The 24,062-nt window shown below is 33.8% G+C and overlaps 2 protein-coding genes across 5 annotated transcripts in view; one reads left to right on the top strand and one right to left on the bottom strand.

Moving 5' to 3' along the window:
- LOC120481498 (uncharacterized) overlaps positions 1-24,062 on the top strand; it is an 86,062-nt gene that overhangs the window by 15,987 nt on the left and 46,013 nt on the right. The window contains exons 11-25 of one of the 4 annotated variants that reach the window (XM_089129291.1): positions 1,002-1,155; positions 2,948-3,084; positions 3,202-3,313; positions 3,554-3,617; positions 4,236-4,442; positions 4,683-4,828; positions 6,096-6,214; positions 6,294-6,418; positions 6,592-6,686; positions 7,026-7,162; positions 8,600-8,724; positions 8,962-9,107; positions 9,207-9,309; positions 10,789-10,931; positions 11,178-11,567. In XM_089129291.1, the coding sequence (XP_088985417.1) occupies positions 1,002-1,155; positions 2,948-3,084; positions 3,202-3,313; positions 3,554-3,617; positions 4,236-4,442; positions 4,683-4,828; positions 6,096-6,214; positions 6,294-6,418; positions 6,592-6,686; positions 7,026-7,162; positions 8,600-8,724; positions 8,962-9,107; positions 9,207-9,309; positions 10,789-10,931; positions 11,178-11,301 (1,937 nt within the window). In that variant the 3' untranslated portion in view covers positions 11,302-11,567. Of the gene's footprint in view, positions 1-1,001; positions 1,156-2,947; positions 3,085-3,201; positions 3,314-3,553; positions 3,618-4,235; positions 4,443-4,682; positions 4,829-6,095; positions 6,215-6,293; positions 6,419-6,591; positions 6,687-7,025; positions 7,163-8,599; positions 8,725-8,961; positions 9,108-9,206; positions 9,310-9,895; positions 10,065-10,156; positions 10,223-10,788; positions 10,932-11,177; positions 11,568-24,062 lie in introns of those variants that run through there. The other 3 variants (XM_089129293.1, XM_089129292.1, XM_089129294.1) reach the window with 3 other exon arrangements.
- LOC148981956 (endonuclease G, mitochondrial-like) lies at positions 15,074-16,186 on the bottom strand. Its single transcript, XM_089129321.1, has one exon. It carries the CDS (start codon positions 16,184-16,186, stop codon positions 15,074-15,076), a length of 1,113 nt encoding a protein of 370 aa, XP_088985447.1.

Genomic DNA, 24,062 nt, shown 5'->3' on the forward strand with positions numbered 1-24,062 from the left:
GGTGAAATAAAGCCTCAATCGCATGTTATAAAGACATAATTGCTTGAAATAAGCCTCAATCGCATGTTATAAAGACAGAATTAGGTCAAATAAAGCCTTAATCGCATGTTATAGAGAAAGAATTAGGTGAAAGAAAGCCTCAATCGCATGTTATAAGGACAGAATTAGGTGAAATAAAGCCTCAATCGCTTGTTATAAAGACAGAATTGCTTGAAATAAAGTCGCAATTGTGTGCTATAAAGTCAGAATTCTGACCTTTTTTTCTCGCAATTCTGAATGTATAACATAAATGCGAGATTATTATTAAAAGATTTGTTTTCCCCATGCTGTTATTATTTTAGCATTTTCCTTACTTATTCATCAATAATTACTTATAATTATTTAAAAGTATTATACTACACAGTTTGAACATCATCTCAGTACAAAATTGAGCTTACATATCACTTAAAACCAATGCATTCGAATTATAATCAGAGATCGGCACTGCGCATGCGTAAATGACGTCACCCAAACACACATCCATCCACTACGTATTGGACCATCCAGCTACGTCATCGTGCTACAGGCTGCAGCGAGGGGTGTCTCGGTTATACACACTGTTAAAAATAAAGGTTTTAAGTACGAAAAGGGTTTTTCGGCTTGATGTCATAGGAGAACCCTTTTAAGCTCCCCAAAGAACATTTTACATTAAAAACAAAAACATCTACAGTATTTAGGGTTATTTTGAAAAACTTCATCAGTGTTTCTCAGCTCATCCTTGACTGAAGCACAGGCTCGACTCTTCAACACAATAGGGACCTAATTCACACATTGCATCAAGAATTTAAATTAAAATACTTTTTTATTTTTCTTACAAAAACCTGTCGCTTCGCTTCAGAAGGCCTTTATTAAATCCTGGAGCCGTATGGACTCAAACGTGCTTAATGAGGAAAATATTACTCTTTAATAACTCAGTCTACCCTATTGCAATACTTGACTATTATTCTGTTTTTATTTTTTAGAGGGAGGAATTATTCCAAACTGCACTGAACTGAATCTTAAAGAGACCTCAATCAAAAAAGCCAGTGATGTTGAAAAGATTCTGCTCAGTCTCCCGCCGTTCCTTGAATCCTTCCCCCTCTGGACTGACTGTGACGGCACTACACCCGAGTCCAGGTATCACACTTTTCACCTGCTGAAGCGATTTATTTTTTTATTTTTACAATCGCTGGGACACGTTTCTCAATACTTGGGTCACTTTTTCAAGACTCTTCAGAAGTCTCTCCTTACCAACTTTCAGCTCGGCACAGTAATTAATTTCACTTTAAAAATGCACTAAAGCTACCAAAAACTCTTAATTCATGTAAATCAACTTATTCACACACTTTGAACACACTTTGTTAATCAGAACATTAACAACCGGTAACATTATACAATGAAATCTTTGTATAAATACATTTTACAAAACAAAAATTACACTCATGTCGGTTTGTAATGCCAGTGTGTCATTGTAAAAATACCATGCACTGAATTAAAACGAGTTAATTTGTTTAATTTGCAGAAACCGACTGCCTTAAATTGACCAACTGCCATTTAAACTTATAAACTATTTAAAATGTGCTTCTAATGTGAGCATAGTACAATCTTAGAAGAAAAGGTTCTATATAGAACCTTAAAAGGTTCTATATAGAACCTTAAAAGGTTCTAAAGCGCTACGTATTTGGAACCCCTAAAATGCAATGCATGTGATGTCACAAAATTCAAGATATGGGGATTAAAAAATGTAATTAATCAATATCACATGAAGAGTGGTTTTTCAGTTTTTAATCCTCCAAAAATCAGCATGAGTAAAATGTGATATAGAGTGCCGAAGTGATGATGTCACTTTGTAGGACAACCCGGAAGCTAGCGGCGCATGGGTTCCCTCGGTCGAAAAGCAATGCATTTTCCCCATAGACTTTTGGAAAATCGCAAAAAATAAGGTCTGTGTTTAACAAAGGGTTGCGACCCTTACACGTTTTGTCTAGCAAGATAATCTTTACAAGTTAATCCAAAATGTATACATTTTGAAGCCTATATAAAGATTTTAAAAAACTCAAGCAGACACAATAAAGTTTAAAAAACCACAAGCAGGTTATAACTGTGTGTTCTATGTCATAGATCAAAACGTGAAAATATTTAGAGGCTCTGATCACCACAGACCTTATTTCAGGCGATTTAGCAAAAACCCATTCAAAAATCCCATAGACGTTAGAGCGAGGGAACCGTAATGCTAAAATGCTAACTCACTTCCGCGTTTTGGCCTACCGAGTGACGTCGTAACTTCAGCACTCTATTAAGTTACTACAAGAGTTTAATAAACAATAATTTAATTACAACTGCAAAATGTTGCAGAATAATGTAAAATATGAATCAATAATAGCCTATAAAGAACCTTTGTGCCGAAAGGGTTTTTTCTTGTCATTATCGTTTTTTTTGTGTGCATAAAAGGCCCTTTGCAGTTGAGTAAAGAACCCTATGCTATTTATATAGAACCCTTTTTTTCTAAGAGTGTATTACTGTGAACTTATTTGATTTGAGTACACTAAAATAAATAAAGAAATCATCAAATCATCATTAAGTTAATGATTTAAGGGTCAAGAGCCCAGCTAAAGCAAACACTGATCACCATAATGGTGACTTAAAATTCAGTTTTTCTCCTTCAGTGATTCTGCTTATTAACATCAGGTGTCTTCAATAATAATCAATGATCACTCAATTATTCACTTAATTATCTCATTAACTTTAACACTGCTTCAGTGTTCATTTAACACTCAGCTCAGAGTTTATATAATTCACACTTTTAAGTGTTAATTTAACACTGGGGATTTTGCTGTGTATCTTGCCTTGACTTGACTTGTCTTTTTCAGCAAAATAAAGATTTATTGTTATCTATAATGCTAATCCTGATGACAATATGTTCTTTTAGTTTTAACGTCAATCCAGAGGAAACATTTGCCGAAATGAACAAGAAAGTTGAAGAGTTTTCTTATTTGGTTGTAACTCCACCGCTACAACTCAAGGAGTTTGGAGTTGACGCACCACGCTTGATCCTCCTCAGTCACGGTAAATGATGTTACGTTAGTATATCGTTAGAAGAACTGATAATATTCCACACTATATTACTGGTAATACTATTCATATCACTCAGCAGGGGTATTAACTAATGTTTTATTGTTATAGAAAAATATGGTATGTACAGCTACAAAGATAAAGGGGGTCCTCAAAACATTGTTGTTTTCGACCCTCTTACTGGAGAACACATCACAGTGAACATAGATGAACTGGCTAATAAGTAAGTATTCTTTATTCATCATTTTAGTCAAGGAATAGTCCTTGGTTCACCCCAAAAATTGTTTAAAAAACAAACACAAGTCGTTCCAAAACGGAGAGATTTTGAGAATTTCTTGGTCCCATAAATGAAATGTTTTGAAAAACAGTTTTCATAGTATCTTAATTTTTATCTTCATTTAATCTTTTAATCTAAGATCATTTTTCAAATATCCATGTGACTGTTTTGATTATGTCTCCTTAGACTGAGAGATGTCAGAGATGATCTAACCTTCAAAGTCACGAAGACCCCAAAAGAAGCTGTTGTGGTATGTGTACTAGAGCCCGACTTTGATTTGGATTTTGAAGGCCGATACCGATACAAATATTTGTTGGTTTTAAAATCCGATGTTCCGATATATCGGCCGATATTTTTTTTTTTTTTTCAGAAACGCGCAACAAAACATTAACAGATTTCCCTAACATTAGTTAGTTGTAGTTATGTATGAGTTTTAACTAAAATAATATGATAATGCATTTTAAAAAGAAACTTGTTTCTTTTATTGTCGCAACAGAACAGAGGAACCAAAGCTCATTAATGTTAACGTTAGTGGTCTTCCACTGATAGTGGCATTAGCTAGCTTTGTGGTTAGCAGAGACGGTGTAGAGAGCCCTCTGGTGGACAAACTATACAACTCCAACACTCGTGACATGGATGAAGCGTGTTTCGTCCGTTTTTATTTTATTTTTGAAATATTCATTTATCGGCCATTATAACTGCCGATACCGATAGTTTGGAAAATGCCTAATATCGGCCGATAATATCGGTCTGCCGATATATCAGTCTGGCTCTAATGTGTGCCACTGTTCAGAAATATGTCAAAGAATGTTTAATAAATTATTATGTTTAATGTAATCTGTGACATTTAATTATTATTTTTTTAAAGGTACTTCTTGACTCAAGTTCCTCCATGGGTGAGGAGTGTTTCGACAAAGACTGCAAAATGACGAGAATTGAAGCCGTCAAAGAAATATTTGATTGCTTTGCCAACCGATGCATGGCTTATAATTTTGAGCAAGTTATCTGCCTTGTGAAGTTTGACTCTATAGTGAAAACTCTTCATACATTCACAGAAACAGTGGAAACCTTCAAGGTAAAGTGGTTTTTGTCACCATATATTTGAAAGGGTCAACACCCATATGTTGTAACAACTGAAGCATTTTGAACAAAAATTTTATAGCAAAACATTACACAGGAAAATATTGATTAAAAAAAAAATATATATATATATATATATATATATATATATACTCATTTTAAAAATAAATCTACACAGGAAAGTGTAAGCGTTTAAAAACTACATTTAACACATTATAATTTCCTTGTTTTTTAGGAGCATGTTCATGGACTTCAGCCGTCTGGAGCCACTTTATTGTATGATGCTTTAAATCGTGGATGCAAAGAACTCAACCAGATCAGACAGAGATTTCCAGATTGCCGATGTCGCATTTTATGCCTGACAGATGGAAATGATTGTGGGTGCGTTTTCAGGAACTCTCAGATAGCAGTTAAATACATACTTGATCATATAACACTTTAGATACTGTACCATCATTAATGAATAACTACATAGGAACAAATGAGTAATGCACTTAACACTCAAGTAACTACTATTAACAAGAAACTGATTGTTAATTTAGTAAGTAATAGCGTAGCGATAATAGCGATAAACAGTGTTGGGTAAGTTACTCTAAAAAAGTAATTAATTACTAGTTACTAATTACCTCTTCAACCGTGTAATTAGATTATTGTACTAATTCCTCTCTCTAAAAAGTATTTAATTACTTTTAATTACTAATTACTTTCAAAATCCCATATCAATCTCAACCAGCTGAATAATACAAGGATAGACATGAATCTGTTTTAATTCTTTCAAATAAATACTATAAAATTGCATGAATTATCCTTAAACTGACCAAGGTGGAGAAGGTTACATTATAAAAACATACTTTTTAGCATCAGACAATGCATTTTGATGTTAAATCCACTATTGTTTTATGTCTGATCTCATGACATTTCACACTTTTTTCACACATATTTTACAATAATACATACGAATTTGTACGAGTGCGGTCGTATGATTTAGACACCTCATAAAATGCATACGAATCGCTGTGAGATCGGATTGATCTATACACAGTATTTACCTCAATTACATCAGAAGTAACTGTAATTAAATTACAGATAAATTAAGAGTAATCCCTTACTTTACATTTTCAAGGGAAAAGTAATTAAATTACAGTAACTAATTACTTAGTAATTAGTTACACCCAACACTGGCGATAAATATACTGCAGCCAAACAAAATCTGAAGTTAATGAATTGAGGGTCAAGAGCCCAACTGAAGCAAACACTCATCTCCATAATGGTGACTTCGGAAAGATTTCAGTTTTCTCCTTCAGTGATTCTGCTTGTTATCATCAGGGGTCTTCAATGATGCTCAATGATCACTCAATTATTCACTTAATAATCTCATTAACTCATCTCATAACACTGCTTCAGTGTTCATTTAACACTCTGCTCAGAGTTTATATGATTCACACTTTAAAGTGTTAATTTAACACTGGAGATTTTGCTGTGCATAAGCAAATATTTCTTAAATATATACACGTCTGTGTGTTTATATTTGCAAATGATTATACACAGTACACATGCATATATTTTGTAAACACAAACTTTTATTTTGGATGTGATTAATCGTTTCACAGCCCTATTTTAAATGACATCATGTTTGTACAAAATACAGATCGATGTGTATGCCGGTTGCCACTGCAAAAAGGTTGATGGATTCAAAAATCGTTGTTGATGCTGTGCTGATCGGTGCAGTGGATAACACCGAGTTACATGGGATCAGCAATGTTACAGGTATCTTTGGTTTAACTAGGCTTTTTTAATACAACTGCACTTAATATTGTTTTCATTGGCTAAATATTTTGTTTTTGAGGTGGTTGCTGTTTTAAGCCTGAAACGAGCAAAGCTGCCTTGCAACTCTTCGAGATGGAGACGGTCTTGTCAATGGAGCTGAGGAAGGAAAAGAAATGCTTTGATGCATCATCAATTAACAAAGTGGTATAGTATTTTGGATAACTTATATATTAGTCATAAAGATTATATGTTAGTCATACAGTGTCATGTAGTTAAAAGCTAAAATGTGGGAAAAGAATGACAATAGACTGAAAACATGATGCAAAAAAGTACAAATTTAAGCTGTCACTGATTGTTTTTATTGCTGTATTTCATAGGATGACCTCAACATTTTTGGGACCTGTGGTTATGATATCAAACCAGAGGTTAAATTACCTCCACAGATACACAACAAAGTGACTCTGACAAAGAAGTAAGAGCTTTTGGAGAATTTAGCTTAATATGCAAGGACATTGATTTATCACAGAAATTAGTTCAAAATAAAAATTTTGAAAGAAATTGTTAAAGAAAAAGTCCATTCAACATAAAGGCACTAAACGTACTTTACTTGATTAAAAACGTTGATGTTTTGTCTGAATGTATTCTTTTTATTCAAAATTTAAGGCTGTTATTAATCTAATTTAGTGATTTTCTTTACACTGAGTCAAATAAACTTAATGGGATTGCGATTTTCATCATGGGTTGCAAATAATATTGTTTAAATAATACTGAAAATGTAAGTGCCTCACCATCTATGCCAAAATTGTCGCAGTGCTTTGAAAAAGAGGATCTTGGAGTCCAAGACGGGCGTCTTTCTGGAGAAGGACAAGAGGATCTTGGAAGAGCTGAAGAATCTCCACTGTGACCCTCATCCGTTCTGCACAGTGCTGCCCTCCGAGGCAGATATGGGTATGAAAATTAATGTTTAACATTAATAATAATTATTTGACTTCTTATGGCTTGTATGGATTAAATGATTGAATAATATCAATTATTAAATAAGTAATGTGACTTAACATACACTGTAAAAATGAATATGAATGAATAATCTATGTCTAATCAATCAAATTGAGGCAACAGATTAAAAGCAATATTAATTAAATTGAACAAATTAGAATTGAGTAATAATTAGCCAAAGTAATTCCTTACAAGTTAACCATTTAAAATGAGTAAAATTTACTTCTTTTTTTTAAAACAAAAATATCTGAATAACAGACTAACGTCAAAGTAGTAAGTCTTTTATTTTTTTAGTGCCAACATTGAAGACAACGACATTGAAGGTAACGAGCAGAATCACTGAAGGAGAAAAACATAATTTTAAGTCACCATTATGGTGATCAGTGTCTGTTTTAGTTGTGCTCTTGCCCCTTAAATCATTAGCTTTAGATTTACTTTGACTGCTGTACGTGAGTTATAACAGACAAATCGAAGAAATGATCTGATGGTGTTGGATGTGTTTTAACAATCATTATTTCACAATCATTAGACCTGAATCACAGTACTTATATATAGGCCAAGTTTTGAGTTGGGTTTACTTTATTAATTATAGCAGCTCTGTCCTTGTACAACATAATATTTTTAGCATTTTCAATTAAACTAAATGATCAAATCAATAAAAATAAACTTAAATTATTTATGTTGGCACACACAGACATCAATAATTAACGTATGAATCTCAGCAATGGTGACAAACAGATCACCTCTGAACATAAGCTCATTATTAAATAATACATGAGCCATGAAAGCCATGAAAGTTTTGTTTGGTGGCACCCAGAATGCACTGCAACATGCTTTATAATTGTCACCATTGAGATTCACAGGCTGATTTTTGATGTTTGTGTGTCTGAAAACAATCAAAGCACTTTTTTTTGTATGTGAGTTGTTAAAAAAATTATTTGGAATACTTTGTAAAAGTTAAAAACATTATTGATTATAGCAGCGCGGTCCTTGTACAGCATAAAGTAAACCTAAATTGGGCTGTAAATGAGTTCAGTGATTCAGGTCAAATGTTTGTGAAATAATGATTGTTTAAACGCAACCAACACCATCAGATCATCTCTTCTATTATTTCATCTGGCTGTTATAACTCATGTACGGCAGGAAAACTAAATCTAAAGTTAAAGATTTAAGGGCCAAGAGCCCAACTAAAACAAATAATGATTACAGTGGTGATGCTGATTATAATAGTGACTTTTAAAAAGAAAAAAATAAGTTTTTCTTCTTCATTGATTTTTCTTGTTAACATCAGGTGTCTTCACAGTATCTAGACAGGCCACCAAAAGCTTGTGTTAATGTACCTTCAATATCAGCTAGTGTGCTGTTAAATAATACAGTTTTGTTGTTCAGCCTTCTGGAAGATCCTCATGAAAGGTCCACCTGATACCCCGTATGAAGACGGCGTCTTTGAGCTGTACTGTGAGTTTGGTCCTGAATACCCAGTGAAACCACCTCTCATGAGATTCGTCACCCCTGTATCCTTTTATTCACTACTGTCCTCACATGTGGTTCATCCATACAAGATCTGATAAACTTATTGATTGATTTCGAGTCTTCCAGCAGTTACAGATAGAGGACATAGACATTCACCCAGTTTAAACGCCCCAAAATGACAATTTTCAATGAAGCGTAACAATAAATGAACATAAATTACTTGCATTTTTCTCCACATTTCGTTTTTATTAGTCCCTTAACTACTTTTTTTTACAAAGGTTTACCATTGCAATGTAAACAATGTGGGAAGAATCTGTCACAACATATTTGATCGAAATTACTCCGCCCACATTACCATGAGAGAGATCCTGGATGCGATATTCGGGCTCTTGATCGCTCCAGAACCGGAGGATCCTCTCGACAGGTAAACAGAACATTTTAGTCTTCAAGTTTTGAGATTTTAGATTTTTCATGAAGTAGTCAAAAAGTCATAATTTAAATGTCATGCTATGTTTTTTTAAAGCATTTTGGCTGAAGAATTCCAATCCAACAAACACAAATATGTGGAAGAAGCCAAGAAAAGTACAAAGATGTATGCCAGTTCCTCCTTGGATGACTTGGAAAAGGTAATTTCATTAAGTTTACAAACGCCTCCTTCTTACACTGCATACATTGTTGGTTTAACTTAAAGAGTAACTAAACCAACTTTTTTTTATTTAATGATCTGTAAGAATGGATCTTTATTAATACCAGTCATTGATTCAAGTAACTTTTTTGACATTTGTGTATAAAGTGTTTTATTTCTACTAGAGCCAGACCGATATATCGGCAGACCGATAGGTAGTTATAATGGCTGGTAAATGAATATTTCAACAATAAAATTAAAATGGACTAAACAAGCTTGAAACATGTCATGAGTGTTGGAGTTGTGTGGTTTGTCCACCTATACCGTTCCTGTTGGCAACACTCGATAAATACATTGCTTGAATAACAATTTAAAACACATCCCCATTAGTTCTCTTAACTCAAATAAGCATGACAAAATTTGTGACTATCATGTCCAGTTTAAAATAAATAAATAAAATATCGGCCGATATATCAGATTTTAAAACTCAAAAATATTTGTATCGTATCGGCCTTAAATCCTTCATCGGTCGGGCTCTAATTTCTACAATATATGGTGTAAAAACGTCTTAGTGCTGCCCTCTTCAGGTTGAACGGTGGCTACTGCAGTTGAATTTTCCTATTGGATGTTCCGTGCTTCGTGACGTACGCAGGTTTTAGCTCACCACGCTCTTGGTACGAGCGGCAGTATAAAAACCAGCTTTGTTTCGTCAAAACCACTGTAGCGAGTCAGGAGTTGGAATTGCGAGTATTGAAAGCGATCAGGATCGAGTGTTTTAGCATCTATTTCGTTCTCTCGATCTCCGCTGGGGTCTGTCCACTTTTTCAGCATTTTTCAAATATTTCCAGTGGGCGGAGTCAGGCTCTGACCAGGGGTTTAGTTACCCTATAAAAAGGTAAGTTAACCTAGTTGCATTATTTTTTGAGTTTATTGAAATTAAAAAATGGAGTTAATACAACAAAGGAGATTGGTTTAATGAATAAAAAACTCAAACTAATCTTGTGTAATCTGAACCACATTAATTATCTAAGTTGATTTGACAAAAGATACAATTTTGTAACAAATCATGAAAATATTATTTTGTTCTACTAATAGTGTACTTCACTGTAACAAGAAATTGGTGCCTTAAACATCTAAGTTGGTTGTACTTAAAAAGGAAAGTAATTCAATTTAAATTACATTAGACTGATTTTAAAAAAAAACTTAATATTGCATAAATTATTTTTATTTAGTTCATGTAAAAACACATTGTTGTAACTTTTTGATCATATAATTTTTACAGTAACTCATAATTAATTTAAAATCAGCAAACTGATATACAAAAAACAATGTGCTTGATTTTTACAATACTGTCTTAATACATTTATATATATATATATATATATATATAAATAAAATTATTTAGAATATACTTACACTTTATATATATATATGTAAAGTGTAAGTATATTCTAAATAATTTTCTTTCTATCTTTTCTAGAAATATGTAGGTCCAGAGTTGCAGAAAATTGTCACTCCTCCTACTTTAACGTGTCCTCTTTCACACAAGTTGTTTGTTGATCCAGTGAAAACTGCAGATGGGATGGTGTATGAGCGCAGCGCTATTGAGGATCACTTGAAGCTGTAAGTTATCCACAACTAAAATTATAAAGACAACATTATCTTAAAATATAAAGCAGATTATTCTGGAATATTTTTTTTTTCTCCCAGGATTAAATTTAGTTAAATTGATGAATTTACCAGATATAATATAGATATTTTCAGTTGGACTGATCTACATAAGAAAAATCTTAAAAAAGTTCCTCTTTGGACTATTGTCTGGGAAAATGGCTGGTTTTATGAGACATTTTTGACTCATTATTATTTCAGGCATGGAAGTACTGATCCACTGACTGAAGATGTGCTACAGATATCACACTTAAAGCCAGACCTGAACACAAAGAAGGCTGTGAAGGAATATCGCATGGCACAGATTAAGGAAACGCCTGTTTAGGGGTTATTATAATAATCTTACGAATTATGAGAGCAGTTTGATTTGTTGTTTATCGCTGCTTTGCACCCTTTGTTCTCACGTTTTCTAAATAGGGTGCTTACTTTATCCATATACGATTTTACACTTTTTATTTCAGCTATATGTTATAACATGTTAATTTTGGTTCGATGTTGGTTTGTGTGCTTTAATCTGTTCATGACTCGCTGTCAGTTGTCTGTCAGTAATAATTGCTGAATTGCAAATCAATAAAAGTAATATTAAAACTATGTGGACGATTTTATATTGACAGAATCCGGTTTCTATGTCCGTATCAGAATGTAATTAATGCAAATTATCTTCCTTAAATTACACACCTACAAAGAATAACTAAAAGGGTTAAGGCATAAATATTGTGTGAGGGTTTCACCATAATCATTACACTCTCAAAATGCTGGGTTGGTTCAGTGCAAATTTGGGTCAAATATGGACAAACCCAACTGTTGTAATGTGTAAAATGTAACCCAGTTCAATTGCTAGGTTTGTCCATATTTGACCCAAATTTGCGCTGAACCAACCCAGTATTTTTAAAGCAGTTTTAACATTTAAGATTTAAAACTAGTATCTATTTTCATGCTACTAGTGTTTAGTATTTATTCTTTAGGTACTAGTGCCTTTTTAAAGATAGTAGCCTGCTTATTTATTAGATACTACTTCACATTCCAATTTCTATTATTTAATTAAACTTATTAAGAAAAATTAGAACTAGTAAGCCTACTTATTTTTAGTTGCTAGGTACTTTTTAGACCAAAGATATCCTGAACTGAATTGGTACTAATGCTTTTTGAATGTACATTTCTGCCTAGTATATTCTAATGTCACGTGTGGCACCAAAAACAGAAAACTCAGGAGATCCCAGGAAAATAACTCAACCACATAAACATTGATGATCCAGGACACCGAAGTAGGGAAAATAGTCTTAAATACATGGAGACAGACACAATGATTGACAGATGATAATCTGTAACCAAAGGATCAAAATAGGGAATGCAGTCAGACAAGCAAACATAGAAATTCAATGTATCATGCAGTTCTGTTTTAGCATTGTGGTGTTTTATGAGATGGCACTTGAGGTGATATGAATTTATTAATTATTTATGTATAAATAATACATGCATACACACACAAATTAATTTATTTAACAATATCCACGGTTCCTACAATTATTATTTTTTTTACCACGTTTTATTTAAAACAATTATCAAGGCAAACATGTAATCGGTCTTTTTTTTTATGACAATGAAATTGTGCAATCCCACATTTGATCTATACAAGGATCATCAAAATTTGGTCTGAAACTCTCTTCAGTGATTCTCGGAGAATCAGAATCAGTGTAATCAAGTATTTTTACACCCAAAATTGAATCAACGTGGAAACGACGTTTCTCATGACATTGAAACAACGTTGATCTGGCATTGTTTTGCTCATCGAATTAACGTTGAACCAACGTCAGACGCGTCATTCTTCAAAACTAACTGAAAATCAACGCAATTGGTTTGCTTTCCTAACGTTGAAACGATGTTGATTTTGTATGTAATGATCTGGCTATATATACTTACCAAACTTGCGTTTGCTCTCGTCACTTCATTTGTGTATCAGACATTGCCACCTTGTGGAGTAAAAGTGAATTACATTTATTCCGTCATCAAAGATTAAATTATTGTTGTGTAGAAAAAAATATATGAACGCCGGGTCGTGCATTCTTTTATAATTGTATGATTTTCTTGTTATATTATTTATAAGGAATTAATTGAGGAATAGTTAGAAGGTTGATGTCTAACTTAAAAAAAAAAAAATGAATGAGGAGGAGGTAGTGAATGACACCCAAGGTTTATAACAATAGCAAAACGGAGCAATTCCATTATCTATCAGTGCAATCATAGAGCAGAGGACTATATATATACATATGAACAGAGAGGCACACATACATCAAAAACTACTGTTACACTTTAAAAAAATGTTACTGCTATTTACTTAACAATATTACAAATAATATATTTGAGTAGTTAAGGCTTGATTTCGTTCATGGTATCTAACTGAATAAATCATGTAAAATCCCCTTAATTATTTAGTCTATGTTACAATGAATTTAATATTTTTTAGTGAAATATGCTTTTTTATTTAAGTTGACGCTCAAAAGTGTGTGATTTGAGTGAATGGAAATTGTTTATATTTGACTTTGAGGTATACTGCATTATTAAAAGACTGTTGCACAGCACAAAGCTAAAATTGTTACGGCATTAGCATTATATCAAAGTTTTTACTCAACAAACAAAGCCACATGTTTTAGAATAACAATATAAGAAGCTATTAATAACCTTACAGATCTTCTTTTCTGCATAATGGTAACAATCAAAATTTCAACATAATAGAAACTCTTTGTCAAAACATAATGTCAAAACATAACAAATGTGAAGCATAACTGAACATAAAACATTTACTGATGTTTCCCTTTACTAAAAAAACACATAAAATAACACTTAATTTCCACATTTCCTCGCCATTACCAGCCATGTGGAAAGCATGCTGGGAACTAACAATGGTGACTCTAAATTAAACATCATAATTGAGCTAATTCTCTAAAATTCTCTAAGTTCCTCAATTCAGGCCTCAAAATTGTATGTTTCCTTAAAAAAAAATAGCAAAAAGTATCTCTTGGTTTTATTAGTGAAATATTCTCAATATTTTCTATACAACACTGAACCCCAATTTTCTTAATAAAATATACACAATATTTGTATTTATCACAGTATTTGTATGTATCATTTATTTTGTTTTTAATATTTTATGAAAATTACAAGGCACATGAATAATTTTTTACAGTGTACACATTACAAATACCTGCTCATCAAAATACAAAATAATGGTAAAAAATAAAAAATGCGCATTCATTTACAAGCAAAAATTTTACGGAAACAACACATCGAGTGGAGTTAGATACTTTCCTCTCCTTGAACAACTTATAAAACAACATATTTTCTAACTCTACAATACAAAAGGATCGATGTAAGCATTAGCCTAAATGTTTTTTTTTTATTATTATTATTCATATTTCTTTTGTTCACAGTTAAACACAAATGACTGCATTTATGCAAACACTCACCAATATTGACATTTATTTGAAAATGCTTACATAAACCCTCTGTCCAATACTGACATTCAGTGAGCAATATCTGACAGTATATTTTACTGCATACTCTACTGAGCCCCAAAGCAACTTCTTTTATAGTTTTATATTTCCATGTTCGATCCAACCATGGATTAAGATTATTAATCCACCTTTAAATTCTAAAAGATGTGTTGCATGATTTTCTTGCATCTAGAAAAAAAACTGTATATGGTGATCCTGTTAATGAAAAAAAAATAAAGTTATTGAATTAATTGAGAATAAAATGACATCAGATTAAGTCTTTTTAAATACAGCCTCTCAAAGTACTTAATTAAAAATCTAATAATGTTCTATGCAGTAAAATACAAATGACAAAACACTCACAAGTTTTTAAATACATATTAAAAAATGTTTAAAATTGTTTTTTCGAATAACAGAAAAGTCATAATGGCGTAATTATTCCATATTTTATTCCAGTTTCTGTCTGCTGGACACTTTTGGATGCTCATCTGTTATTTGGGTCAAGTCGTGTGTATATATAATAATAATAATACAACATTTTGTTTTGTAAAAGAAATAAAGAAAAGCCTGTTAGCATTATCATGCAGTATGGTTTTCTAAAAAATCTTATAATCTAATTTGAACTTGTATTTCAGCAGTTTTTCGCTCTCCGTATCCATCTTGTCCCACCATTATCATCTTTACTGTTTGATCATTCCCTCTCTGATTGGTGCGTTCTATGAAAGTCAGCTCAGAGACTCGCTCAATCTCTTCAATGGTCGTCCTACATTGTCTCATCAAATCTGATCTGGTCTGTTCTGATCGGGGACCGGGTCCAAAATAGAAATTGGGCATCAAATAGCATTCGGGCTTGCTTACTGTCCCATCCTCATTCTCCACAAGTATCACCTTAAAGAAGTGACTTGGCACTGCTTTCTCTTGAATCCACGGAGGATTAGGTTCTAGGTAAAGTGGTCCAGAGTACACATGGACATTGCAGGTCCTCCTGTCTGTGACGAGATTTTTACACCTCTTCTCCACAGAGCTCCACGGGCCCTTGTTTAAGCTCTTATGCTGTGGCACTATGTTGCTGTAATAATTAGTGTGATCATGGGCTTCCTGACACCACGTGTGATTGGCAGCTGCAGCAAGATGACCTCTCTCATAGGGATCTCCAAATCCACGTTCATTCCTATAATGATTGACAGCTAAAGTTTGTCTGTTCAATATCTCATACACCCAGTTGGCATTATTGGTTTGATGGTTGAATGACATAGTATAAGATTTTCTTTTCCTTAAATCATTATCAGTTAAAGCTGAAGGAGATCCATTTATGAATTTATAGTCAGATGTGACTGGTTGTTGAGCTTGTTGCACTGGTTGTATTTGTTCATTGTGTGACAATATGAGTGGGATGCGTATGTAGGTAGGCCCATTTCTCCCTTCATCGGCAATGGAGGAGTCCTGACTCCTGCCTGTAAAATGAGTCGCAGTCTGGCCCTGAGTGACAATATTTGTTTGGTGGTATGCTCCAGAATGCTGTTCATCTCCCCCAGCATAGTTTGATGAAGATGTTGTGCGTTTTCGTTCATAAAGGTGTTGAACTCTCTCTGTCTCAGAGGGTGTGATTTCTGCCTCATCAGACAGTTTTGGGGAAGTTTCAACCTCCTTGAGATCAGACTGTTCTTCTAATCTGTTAAACCCACCATTCTCCAAACATCCTTTTAACACCTGCGACATTATCACACAAGCCCAGTGCTGTCTTTTTCTTGATTTTATATCCAGTTTTCGTGTTTCTTTCCAAGCTTCTTTGATATCATCAGCTGACCAGCAACCACCACGTCCCCTTGTAATGTCAAATGTGTCTTCAATCTTGTTTTTATTTTCACATAAGCACTCAACCCCATTAAAAAACGATAACAAATCCCTAACTATGTCATCTAAAGTGACATCAGGTTGGTTTTGCCTCCTGTTTTCAAGAGTGGTTCGACTATTTTCAGAAGATTCAGGACTCCAGGACAAACTCATCTTGATGATCAAAACAATTTAAGGACCAATTCACCCTTGACTCAATCGGTTATTATTACTCCTTCAAGATCTTCAACCAAGGATCTTCTCTTCGTGGAAAAAGTAATCTCTACACTTCTGAAAAAAAAAAAAACGTGTCAAAATTCTGCTTAATTCAGGAGTTAAGTTCATTAGAGACGGAAAGATATAAACAGGTTGTGCAAAGCTATCAGACTTTTGTTATAAGAAAGTTCTCTAAATATTGAGTGTGGTTCTGGGGACGTGAAAAATTTTCAGTTTTCTTGACGTTAGAGAAAAGTGTTTTAAAAGGTATAATGTTCCTCAAACATTATTTCAACTTAATTTTGATTTAAAATTTAACATTATGAACGTTGATTTGTAACATTCCAAAAATATAAAAATGTCCAGTTTCCTGAATGTTAATGTTATGTTATTTAAAGGTTAGTGTGATGTTCCTGAAACATTCTTTCAACCATTGTTCGAAAGAGAAATAAGAACACAAACTACAACTCAGAGGTGGGTAGTAATGTAGGACATATTTACTTTGTTATATTTACTTGATTATTTATTTTGGAAATTTGGTACTTTTAAATGTGGGTATGTTAACTCGAGATCGGCGTATGGAGCCACACAGACCACACGTTGAATACCCCCTGCACTAACACATATAAGGTTGATCCATTCCAGTCTTTGGAGTCTCCAATCCAGGTACTAACCAGGCTCAACCCTTCTTAGCTTCAGTGGGAAACCAGTCTTGGGCTACAGCAGCGTTTCTCATATTGTGGGGCATGGAGACATAATTTTTGTGCCCATCTCTATTAATTTGTTTATTTATTGACCATACACTCAAACCAAACAACAACACATTTAAATTACTTAACCTGTTCACACGCGCCGACCCAAGCCTTTTGGGGGCCCTGAGCAGAATTGGATTTGGGGGCCCCTCCCACTACACAAAGTCACCTGTGCATGTGACAATTATTAACACAAATGTCGCGCAATAATGATACACTAAATGAATACGTTGAGGTTATTACAAAATAAATACTTCTTGGAGAAGTATAAAAGAAAATAATATCTTAGAGTGCTTTTAAGCCAGAGTGTTCAAAATGTGATTCACTACAAGTGTCTGCTATCAAATGACAACTATTATCTTTGCAACACAAACAGAAAATGCATGGTTCAGTTTCAAACACGAGGAGTGAAATGTTACAATTCATCCCTAATCTGGGTTAGTTGTAACATAATGAAATAAAGATTTTGACAAAAAAAAAGAGAAAAGATTTTGAAAGCCTTTTATTTAACACCAACTTTTCAATATAACTGATGTGTGTGTCCATGTGTGTGTGTCACTCTTAGTCGTAGTAATTGGCCATTATAGGCTAAAAATTTAACTTGAACATAAACATTGTGTATTATCTTGTTTGTTACTGTCAGTCATATTAGCCATAATAAAATTGAAATTGTGTGTGTGTGTGTTACTTTTAAGTTTATTACTCAGCCATAGTAATAGTAATAAACCATAATAAATTGAAATTGAACACTTGTGTCGGTGTAAGCACGTTTGTTACTGTCAGTTACAGTGTTCGCCATAACACAATTTAAATTGGACGTGTTCTAAGTGTCTATCCACTTGTGTTGTGTTTAAAATCTGATGTTAGTAAAATACATTTTAACAGTTAAATTTAAAGCCTAGTTTGTTAATGTTTTGTTGTGGCAATCAGGGACATTATTGATGAGTCCACAGTCCCAATACAATTAAGTGTTTTCTAATCTGCATATGGTACAGTCAGACCTTTTGTTAATACAGTTCCAAATAAAAACGTTACATTTTTGAAAATTTGTAAGAAAACATAACTCTGAAAATTACATTAAAATCATATCTATTTAAATTTAACACTAGACAAATATTATAAATTACAGCTGTAATATGTTTACATTTATTTAGTTTGTAAAATGTTTATCAAGTTGTGTTTATTATAAAAAATTTGAACCTGCAATAATAATAATAATAATATTATACAAAATAAATATAAAGAAATAATGATTTTTTTAATAATTCTTATTCTGAAATTCTAAAATATATACAGACTATTGAATAATTGAAAACAAACTAATTAAATGTATCTTATTAATTAATAGTCATACCTTGATGTTGTTGATGTCTCTCTCTGTGTGGTATCTGAGTTCTCAATAGGAAGTGAAGCTTTTCTGCATGCCTTATAGACAGAAAAACAATGTATGTTTTCTGTGAAATGACATGCCCAAAAGTAAAAATTATTCTCTCTCTCTCTCTCTCTCTCTCTCTCTCTCTCTCTCTCTCTCTCTCTCTCTCTCTCTCTCTCTCTCTCTCTCTCTCTCTCTCTCTCTGCGCATGCGTGGGCGTTTGTGGAGCGTGTGTGAGAGCGTGAATTTTGAGCGCGTGTATTTGTTTCTTTCTCTTTGTGTTTTTTCTTTAGTTTTTTTCTTTCTTTTGAATTTGTTTGTTTCACTTGTTTTTTTGTCTTGTGTGGTGTTTATTTGTGCTGCCTGCTTTCTTGGAAAGCATGGCAGCTCAGGCTGGTACTGGGCTCGATGTTTTAACACGCCGTCACGGAGTTAAGATCGTATCCGTGGCGAGTGTAGAAACTTGTTGTCTGGGTGTAGGAGAGATTGTTGGTCACCAAAACATTCTCTCCGCATCCAGAATGAATGGTGCGAACGTGATTTTTTTAAACTCGGTGGAAAGAGCAAATGAGGTAGTTGCGAGAGGCATAATCATTGATGAAATACTTACACCTGTTCTACCGCTGTTGTTACCAAAAAAAATCACAATATCAAATATCCCTCCGTTTCTCAGTGATGATATTTTGAAACAAGCACTATCAAGGTATGGGAAGTTGGTTTCACCGATTAAGAAGATCACGATCGGGTGCGAGTCTCCTTTATTGAAACACATAGTTTCATTCAGGAGATTTGCGTTCATGATCATCAAAGATGACGCGGAATTGGACTTGGCTCTAAATTTTCGTGTGGATGATTTTGAATATGTTGTGTTTGTTACCACTGATAAAATGAAGTGTTTTGGATGTGGTAAATCGGGCCATTTAATACGGTCATGTCCTGATAAGAGTGCAGCTGGAGGTAGTGCTTCGACTAAAGATAAGCCTGCGTCTGAACCGGCTGAGGTCGGTCTGGCTGAAGCAGTGCCGACTGTGGATATACCTGTTGGGGAAAGAGCATCTGTTGAGGGGCCTGTGGAAGCCGGATCGACCTCGGTGGAATCATTAAATGAAGGTAGGGACACTTCTTCAGAAACTGTTGCTGCAAAAACTGTTTTGTTGAACAGTGATGTTGAAAACATGGGCGATGTGTCTGATATAGAAACAGAGAGTAGGCTGTTCAAAGTGCCAACAAAACGGAAACATGTGGAAAAGATCAGTCACATAAAGTGTTTTAAAAAAGGTGAAGTGGTTGAGGGTGATGAGGATCAGAAAGAGTCAGAAAGTGGAAGTGAAATGTCTGACTCGAGTACAGTGTTGTCACAGAGTGAAGCTGCTATAAGCAGAAGTTATGACGTTGATGACATAAAACGTTTCCTTAATACCACAAAAAACAAAAGGGGTGTGGTTGTAAAGGATTATTTTCCTGACTTAAATCAGTTCTATAACAAAGCTAAAGGTTTATTAGTAGATGGGTGCCTTTCGAACAGGGAGGTGTATCGTTTGAAAAAGATTGTGAGGAAAGTTGGCACGGAGTTAAATGAAAATGAAGACTAAGAACTTTAGTTATATGATTTCACTTGTGTTTTTTTGTTTGTTTATTTATTTAAGTATGGCTGAAGTGCGGATTGCCTCCTTGAATGTCAATGGTGCTAGAGATTATAGAAAAAGAGCTGAGCTGTATGAAATTATCAAGCAGAAAAAACTAGATGTCACTTTGATTCAGGAAACACATAGTGACGTGAATAATGTGAATGATTGGATGAAGGAATGGGAAGGCTTATCTTTTTTCAGTCACAATACCACTTTAAGTGGAGGAGTAGCAATATTATTTGCAAAAACATTTAATCCAGCTTCATATCAAGTTAAAGAATTTTTGAAAGGTCGACTTTTAAAAGTGAAAGCACAAGTTGAGAATTGTAATTTTGTTTTTATTTGTGTGTATGTCCCCAACTCAACAATTGATAGGATGTTGTTTTTAGATACATTATGTTCTGTTTTACAAGATGTTTCTAATGATGATTATTTATTTCTGGGGGGAGATTTTAATTGTACAGTGAGTAATTGTGACAGAAATCATATTGAACCCCATATGCCGTCAAGAAAGCGTCTCTTTCAAATAATAAATAAGCATGAATTAAGTGACGTGTGGAGGTTTTATCATGAGGATAAAAGGCAATATACTTGGGCACATACACGTGGTAATGTTTTATCTTTGGCAAGATTGGACAGATTTTATGTGTTTAAACATCATACTGGTATTTTTAAAAATTGTTGTATTTTTCCTGTTGGTCTTTCAGATCATTGTATGGTGCAATGTTCTTTTATTTTGAATTCTGTCAAGCCAAAAAGTGCGTACTGGCATTTTAATCTAACGTTGTTAGATAATAAGGATTTTATACACACGTTTAAGTTGTTTTGGGCCGATTACAGAACAACAAAAGATTCTTTTCAATCAGTTCAGAAATGGTGGGATTTTGGTAAAGTGCAAATTAAACAGTATTGTCAGCAGTATGCTCATAACAGCACCAAAGTTTTAAATCAGTCAATGAAAGACTTAGAGAATGACATAATTAAGATACAGGAATTGGCGGATTTAACGAAACAAAAAAGTTATCTGAAGATTCTTTCTAAGAAAAGAAATCAATTGGCAGAATTATTAGGGGTTAAAACACAGGGGGCTTTGGTCCGGTCAAGATTTATAAGTCTTGATCAGATGGATGCACCTTCAAAGTATTTTTTTAACCTTGAAAGGAAAAATGGGCAAAAAAGAATCATTCACGCTTTGCGATCAGAAGAAGGAATTCTGTTGTCCAATCCTGTAGGGATCAGAAGTAGGGCAATTGGTTTTTATGAGACACTGTACAGAAGTGAAGTAGGATCAGACAATATCAGTAAAAGTGCTTTTTTTGAGGATTTACCAAAGGTGTCTGATGAAGGTAATGCAGAGATTTCAGGTGCGCTCAGCCTGGGAGAACTGCATAAGGCCGTTCAGAGCATGGAATCCGGAAGGGTGCCTGGAGTTGATGGCATACCCATAGACTTTTACAAATGTTTTTGGGAAGTTTTAGGAGAGGATCTCTTAGAAGTCCTCAATGGTAGTTTGGACGAAGGTCTTCTACCTTTGAGTTGCCGGAGAGCAATCCTGACCCTTCTTCCCAAGAAAGGAGATCTCACTGAGATCAAAAACTGGAGACCTGTTTCACTTCTGTGTAGTGACTATAAACTTCTTTCAAAGATTTTAGCCAACAGATTAACAAAAGTTATGAGTAAGGTGATCCATCCGGACCAAACTTACTGTGTTCCCAAAAGGTCAATTTTTGATAATATTTCCCTTATTAGGGATATCTATTATGTCTCTAAGTTGTCAAATAGTGACATTGGCTTGATTTCGCTTGACCAAGAGAAAGCGTTTGATAGGGTTGAACATGCATATTTATGGGAAACATTAAAAGCATTTGGTTTTAGTAAGGGTTTTATTGATAAAATCAAAGTTTTGTATAGTGATGTTGAGAGCATACTCAAAATTAATGGTGGCTTGTGCACTCCTTTTAAAGTTTTTAGAGGGGTGAGGCAGGGATGCCCGCTCTCTGGAATGCTATATTCACTAGCAATAGAACCTCTGCTGCAGCAATTGAGGAAGAATGTACAAGGTTTTAAATTGTCCAATGTTGAAAGTATAACAGTCTCTGCGTACGCTGATGATGTAGTAGTGTTTGTTAGCCAACAGAGTGATGTAAAGGTTTTAATGCGTGTACTTGATGATTTTAAAAAACTGTCCTCTGCTAAAATTAACTTGGAAAAGAGTGAAGCAATTTTAATAGGGGATTGGAAAAATGTTCCGTTTGCCCTTCCTCCTGGCTTGGTTTGGAAGAGAGGAGGTTTTAAATATTTAGGGTTTTTTTTAGGAGATGAAGTGATTGTACAAAAAAATTGGGAAGGAACTCTTGAAAAAGTTAAAGGTAGACTTGAAAAATGGAAATGGTTAATCCCAAATATGTCATATAGAGGTCGAGCTTTAGTTATAAATAATTTAGTTGCTTCCTCTTTATGGCATAAGTTAACCTGTATTGATCCTCCTTTGCGTCTCTTAGCAGAGATTCAAGCAATTTTAGTTGATTTTTTCTGGGATAAGTTACATTGGGTTCCTCAGAGCATATTGTTTTTACCTAAAGAAGAAGGAGGGCAAGGATTGGTTCATATTCAAAGTAGAGCAGCAGCTTTTCGTTTACAGTTTTTACAAAGACTTCTTGATAATTCTGTAACTTCAAGCTGGAAAGCAGTTGCATGTAAAATATTACAAAATGTTGGTAATTTGAAAATGGACAGGAATCTTTTTTTCATGGACTTGTCAAAGGTGAACCTTAATGGGATGCCTATTTTTTATCGTAATGTTTTTAAAGTGTGGAAAATGTTCAGAGTGCAAAGAGAAGGACATTTTGAATCTCTTTACTGGCTCCTTAAAGAACCGTTAATATATGGAGCACGTTTCGATTTAAAACACAATGACTGTTCAATTCCTGGACTTACAGAAACACTTGTGGCATCCAAAATTTGTACTATGGGGAGTCTAGTACACTTGACAGGACCAGCTTTTGGGAATATGGAAGGAGTTGCTTTGAGTTTGAAAATTAAGTCCTTACGATCTGTTTTTCATTTATTACAAAAATGGAAACAAAAACTCACTTTTGATGAACTGAAACTGTTATCAGAATACTATGAATACAAAATTGTTCCTAATGAAGAGGATGTATTATCTGAGTTTTTTATTTTTCCTATGTTAGAGATTTTCCAGAGCTTAAAAAAATTCCTGAAACATCATCTATGTTTAAATTTTTTTTCAAGTACTGGTAAATCTTTTTATAAAGGTTGTGTTCTTGCTTTTAATAAAAAAGCGCTTAATGAGAGGGTTGATACACCATGGCGTAATGTTCTACAACTTGATGATGATAATAAACCAGAGTGGAGATCATTGTATAAGTCACCATTAGGTAAAAGAGTTGGGGACATACAATGGAGAATTTTACATGGTGCGATAGCAGTTAATGCTTTTATTTCAGTTTTAAATCCTGATGTTTCTGCAGAATGCCCTTTTTGTTCTAGTAGAGAGACTGTTTTTCATGCTTATATGGATTGTGTTAGACTACAAAGGTTGTTTAGTTTATTACATAATTTATTTTATAGTTTTAATGAATCTTTTTCTATAGACGTATTTATTATTGGTTTTAGATATGTTAGAAGAAATAGGTTTATTTGTCAGTGTTTAAATTTTCTTATAGGTCAAGCGAAGTTGGCAATTTATATGAGCAGAAAAAACAAGATAGAAGGGGGTGCTGATCAAGATATTAATATTATGTTTTTAGCCACTGTCAAATCCAGAATACTTA

This window comes from Pimephales promelas, chromosome 3 (genome assembly GCF_988280905.1).
Source record: "Pimephales promelas chromosome 3, fPimPro1.hap1.1, whole genome shotgun sequence".
NCBI lineage: Eukaryota > Metazoa > Chordata > Actinopteri > Cypriniformes > Leuciscidae > Pimephales > Pimephales promelas.